This window comes from Eptatretus burgeri, chromosome 9, assembly GCF_056783735.1.
Source record: "Eptatretus burgeri isolate ZD-2024b chromosome 9, Ebu_testis_v1, whole genome shotgun sequence".
NCBI lineage: Eukaryota > Metazoa > Chordata > Myxini > Myxiniformes > Myxinidae > Eptatretus > Eptatretus burgeri.
Window position 1 is genome coordinate 37,861,622 of NC_140969.1, and position 6,000 is coordinate 37,867,621.

A 6,000-nucleotide genomic window follows, 5' to 3' on the forward strand; every position below is an offset into this window, starting at 1 on the left:
AGGTTTGTTTTCTCTGTTCGCTCTGCAACCGCTTAACCGACTGACACGAAATTCTCACCAAGGGAGCGAGTACTCGTGCAGAATGTTTGTGTGATAATTATGACGTCGTAGGTCACGTGGGGTGGCAGCCATGTTGGGAAAAAAGGAGAAAAATTTGGACCACTGTCTCTCCAAAACCACTTCATGGAAAAAAAAATTGCAACTTGGCACATTTGAAGTACTCCTCATGGGAAACGAGTGTAATTTTTTTTGATGATGTCACAGGTGTCTTCACTATGACATCATAATTGCATACATCGAACACTTTATCCGATCAGTATGAAAGTTTTTAAGGAGTCTTCTGGGGCGAAATTGTAATTAGGGGAAAAAAATGATGACGTCATTTGTCACGTGGTTCGGCAGCCAGATTGTTTTTAACATATAAGCCTTCAAAAATCTTCTTCTCTGAAACGGCTGAACAGATTGAGGCGAAACTTCATAGGTATGACCACCTTTGCATGAGGAACACAAAAAAAGCCTGGTGTTGGCTCAGTGGTTTGGGTGGTGGCTTGGGATCCCAGGGTCCTGAGTTCAAGCCCTGTCGGCCACTGAATTAATACACCAGGGGGTTGACTCAGCCTGTCATCCTTCAGAGGTCAGCGAAATGAGTACCAGTTCCATTGTGTGTACTGGTAGAGAGGCACTGCATCAGCAACACAGTCGCACTTCAAGAAATGATAGCTACCCCGGCAGCTAAGCTGCCATACGACCACCAGGAACACAAAGTTCTCTAACTATGACATCATATGGCACATGGTTTGGCAGCCATATTGGATTTACCCTCAAATCATTTTTTAAATCTTTAATTTCCAGAGTGGCTTGATAGATCGAGGCAAAACTTCATCCACATGTTCCCCAAGCCTTGCGGATATCAGTGTATTTTTGAATAATTAATGTAACATTGTCTGGCGGCTATATCGGATTATCAAAAATCTTTGAAAAATTCCTTCTCTTGAACCGCTTCATCAATTGACATGAAACGTTACAATTATGATCGAGTTGTCATGGGAAATATGTTTTAAATTTCAACCGGATTGGGCACATGGTCTGGCAGCCAGAATAATTTAATATTTTGAATCTGGGTTCAGAGATTTAAATCAAACTTTAAAAATGATGTCATAGTTGCATACGTCGAACACTCTTTATGATCAGTGTGAAAATTTTTGAGGGTCATCTTGGGTTAAATTGGGTGTGGAGATATTGATGGACAGGTATTGACATCGGTCACGTGGTTTGGCAGCCATATTTTTTGACATAAATACCTTCAAAAATCCTCTTCTCTGAAACGGCTGAACAGATCATTGCGAAACTTTACAGATATGATCACCTATCCATGAGGAACAAAAACTTCTCCACTTATGACATAATTGGTCACATGGTTTGGCAGCTACGATTTTTTTAAAAGAATAAACCACGAAAAATCTTCTCCGGAACGGCTTGACAGATCGAGGGGAAACTCCACCCACATGATCCCCAAGCCTTGGGGATGCCAGGGTGCTCACAAATAATAAGAGTTCATATGGTCTGGCAGCCATATTAGTTTGAACGAAAATCTTTTTAAAAAGTCTTTCTCTTGAACCACTTCATCAATCGATGCGAAACGTCACAATTATGATACATAGTATAGTGGTGATGTATATAGTACAATTATGCTACATAGTTTCGTGGTATAGTGGTGATGGGGAATATATGTTTTAAATGTCAACCTGATTGGACGTATGGTCAGGTAGCCAGAATTATGTGAAATTTTGAATCTGGGTTCAGGGATTTAAATCAAACTTAGTACAGGTATTATAATGATGTAATAATGTGGGCGGAGGAATATCTGGTGATGTCAGAGTGCCCTTCTAGCTTTCATCATGTTTTATTTTAATATTTTTTATGTATTTTATTGTTCTTCTATAATTATTCAGTACGTCTTATCAACAGATTGATTAATTATGGTGTTGGTGTGGCGCAGGCATGATGGGCCAAATGGCCTCCTCCTGCGCATTAATTCCTTGTAAATGTCTTAGACATCATGCTAAAACACTCAGAAATAAATTACAGGCCAATTGATTACAGTGTCCTCCTGCATGTAACCATTATTCATATGTGTTTGTTGTACATAAACAAATGCAAAAATTGCAGCTTTTAAGGACGACTACTAATTGTCATATGACACCTAAACGGTAAGTCCGATTTGGACTTAAGTGGTGTCAAAATGTATGCAAGACCATAGAGAAAAATTCTAAATTCCCAGTTGCGAAAAATGTCGAGAGAGGGGTGGCATTCAGGCCCTCCCCCCAGTGCAGTTAGGGTTAATACTAGAGTTAAAACTATAGTTGGTTGCAGTTCTAATTGCCTGAATGTCTCTAGAGAATAACTATAATAAAGGGACAACGGGACATGTAAGAATTGCATGGTTTATAATTGGTAGTTTACATGGGAGGGTGTATATGAATGTGCTCAGAGTGCTTGAGTTCACTCAAGAGGAGGCAGAAGACGATAGGAAGAGGGCAGTTTGCCAACATGAATTGAGAATCTTCGAAGATAGATGCAATCCTCTGGAGAAGTATGACAATATCAAATTTGTCCAGAGTTACAGACTCTTGAAGAAATCATTTCGCTGGCTGCTGAATCAAATGCAAGATAACCTCGATCAACCTACGATGAGGAGCAATGCACTGAATCCTCTCCAACAATTGTGCGTGGTTTTGCAATTCCATGCAAGTACATCATTTCAATTGGATGTTGGAGATAGATGTGGTGTTTCACAGGCTAATCGGCTGTTTATACGTGCACAGCTAAATGGATGTTAATCTTCCTTCATAAATTGCTGTTTCGACGGGAGATTAGCTGTGCGCGTATAAACAATATTTTTGTCGCTGTTTCAGGGTTAGGCATGTATGTGTTAGCAAGACACTCACAAAATGCTTTTTGAAAATTCAGTCCTACGTTTTTGTTAATGATTGTGTCAGCCTACATAAGTGGAAAGATAAACTATTGGTTTTATCAACGAAAGTTGAAGAGTATATTTACCGACATGGAAAACGAGGTGCAGCTGACGTTTGAGTGTTCTTCTTCATCATGTCAAGAGGAATTTTAAAACTGGTTTTAATCAGTCCTGTTCGGCAATAACACCATTTTAAAATTGAACTTATAGTGAAGAAAAATCAGTGTAAACATGCGAGGCTCCAAATTCAGATTCCAAATAATTCAAAGAAATGCATTCTGGGTATGTTAATTTAGTGGTCAAACACTGCTTAAATACACTCAATATTTGGGTCTAAATCCTGCTGTGAGTGAAAGGTATGAATGTGTAAAATGTAGTGCTTTGAGCTAACTTTGTCAGGATTGAGGTTGACTCAAAGCTACGACTGCTCTTAATGATGAACAACAATAAGTTGAAGCTTTATGTGCATCTGCCAGGTTTGTTCATTTCGAAGAGCAAAGATGTGGATGTGACACTTCCATTACAAAGGCTCAAGGTGGGAATTTTGATTTTCCACTTCATTATCATTTACACAGACAAACATTTCATTGAAATATATTAATAAACAAACATATGTCAGTTTTCAAATATCCTGCATAAATGTAAATATTTAAGTGATTAATTTTATGTTTTGTGAGCTGTGTTTATTGCAGATGGGTTTCCATGCATAGTTAGTCAATACTCTGTAGTGCTTTGAAATTTATAACTTTACTGTGTTGATGTTAAAGGTGAGAACATCTGTGTGGTGTGGTGTTTGAGGTAGGAGAGTTCAAAAGTATGAGTACAAGCAACAAGGGATGGGAGAAAGATTGATGGGTCCAAACATTATTTTTGGAACACACCACACTCAACTCCCATTAGTTCTATGGCATCTGCATTCCATGAATCTGCATAAAGACATGAGTGATAATATCTAACCACAGGGTGGAGCCCAAGACCACTCCCACAGTGATCCTGGAATGAGGTCAAATTGGTGAGCACATCAATGACTGAATGGACAATATCATTGATTGGCGAGGAACCCAGAAAGCTCGAGAAGCAAGGCATGCTTGAAGCAGCAAGGTTTAAAAGAGAATATGTCAAAGGGGATCACAGATATAATACACCCAATGATATTCATACTTTACGGTAAATTAAATCAAATTGTCAGTGATAACAGGCATATGTGTTTCTTATTGTAAACCAACAGCCTTTATAAATGCTCGTGAAACAAACTGCTAAAGTAAATAACAACAACAGTGTCATTTATAGTATCGGTCAATACATTGTGTATCTGCACTTTGCCTTGAACGAAAATCTTTAAAAAAAAAGTCTTTCTCTTGAACCACTTCATGCCTCGTTGGCTTAATGGTAAGGGTGGTGGGCTTTGGATCCTTAGGTCCTGAGTTCAGCTGTTGAATTAATACCAGATGGGGTTAACTCGGCCTGTCATCCTTCCGAGGTTGGCAAAATGAGTGCCAGTATGCTGGTAAACTGTGTCGGAGTGGCGACCTGTCCAGGATTGTGCCCAATAGCCAAGGAGACTGCTTAAGCAGCACCAACACTCTGCACAGAGTATGGTGCCAATCTCCTCCTCCTCTCTCCTTTGCCTTCTTGAGTGCCATCGCTCTTTTACCCATGCTTCCTGTATAATGACTGAAGTACTCTTATAGAAATATTGTGCCAAATATCTTGTGGTACATTCCACAGTTCTGTTAAGTTGTTCATTCTGGGCTCCTCTTGTTCATCTGTTTCCAGGTAATCCCATTTGGCCTGGATGGAACTCATGTCCAGACTCCAGGGTGGCCATTTTAACAGTTGGAGCACATCGGCTGTAACCTTGTTCTCCAAGTACTGTTTTACTAAATTGGAAGTGTGTGTTTTGGCCCATTATCTTGTTGGAAAATGAATCCTCTTCTGATTAAACTATTTGCACTAGGCATTGCATGGTGCTGCAGTATCTGCTTGTATTTCTCTTTTGTTAGCATCCCATTGATTTTAACGAGATTTCCAACACCAAAAAGTGAGATACAACCTAAGACAGTCAAAGAGCCCCCCCCCCAACCCCCCGTGTCTAACACTGGGCTGCAAACATTGCTTGTCATAACATTCTCCAAGTTTTCAGCAGATGAACTGGCATCTCTTAGAATGTAGATCAAAGAAGTTGAAACTTCTCCATTGTTCAGTCACCAAATCTTCGTGTTGCCTTTCAAATTTAGTCTTTTCACCTCATTCTGTAGTCTCAACAGTGGTTTCTTTGTTGAAACCAGCCTTTTGTGCACAGTGCTGGACGAGATCATCATGTTCAGGCCAACTCTCGTTTCATTTTTCAGCTGCTAACTTGATTTTCTTCTATTTCGGAGACTGAGTAACTTCAAGTGTTTAAATATTGCCTTGTAGTGGGGCAACTGAGCGTAACAATTGTGCATTTTGTGAGGAAAGCACCAAATTTGGCACACAAGTAGTCTAACATATTATGAACAGATTTGGAGATTGGGCCATCTCAAATTCAGCTGCTGATGGCTGTGGCAGCTATTTTCCACTGCCATCAAACATTTTGAGATGGCCCAATATCCATATCTGTTCATAATATGATAAGGCTACTAGTGTGCCAAATTTGGTGCTTTCCTCACAAAATGCACAATTGTTATGCTACATTTAGCTAAGTTGCCCCACTATTGGGGAGGCTCTTCTGGTTCTTTTCTTGTCTTTCACCAATCCAGTTTCTTTCAGGCTTTGCAAAGTGTACCTCAAACCATTGCAGGAGATCTTCAGATTTTCTGCTATTTTCTTCACTTGAAACACCTGCTCCCTTCAGGAACAGCTTGGGGAGTGGGAGAAGAGATAGTGGGGGATGTGGGGCAAATATCGTTGGGCCGTGGCTAATAATCCCCCCTGTCTGCAGCAGAGGTCAGTAAACTACTTGCACTGTGGCACGGACACAGGCAAAAATTGTCATCTCCCCCCACTTTGTGAGTGGGGGAGGGGATGGGGGGGATTTTTTGTGC

At 40.2% G+C, this 6,000-nt stretch overlaps 1 protein-coding gene across 2 annotated transcripts in view; it reads left to right on the forward strand.

The window, feature by feature from the left end:
* Nucleotides 1–4,952, forward strand: part of CFAP300 (cilia and flagella associated protein 300) — an 83,720-nt gene extending 78,768 nt beyond the window's left edge. For both annotated transcript variants that reach the window (XR_015061576.1, XM_085894779.1), the window contains 2 exons: nucleotides 3,451–3,509; nucleotides 4,751–4,952. Coding sequence is in view for 1 of the 2 variants with exons in the window: in XM_085894779.1 (XP_085750905.1) it covers nucleotides 3,451–3,486 (36 nt within the window). In the remaining variant the exon portion in view is untranslated. The remainder of the gene's footprint in view (nucleotides 1–3,450; nucleotides 3,510–4,750) is intronic.
* Nucleotides 4,953–6,000: the final 1,048 nt, after the last annotated feature.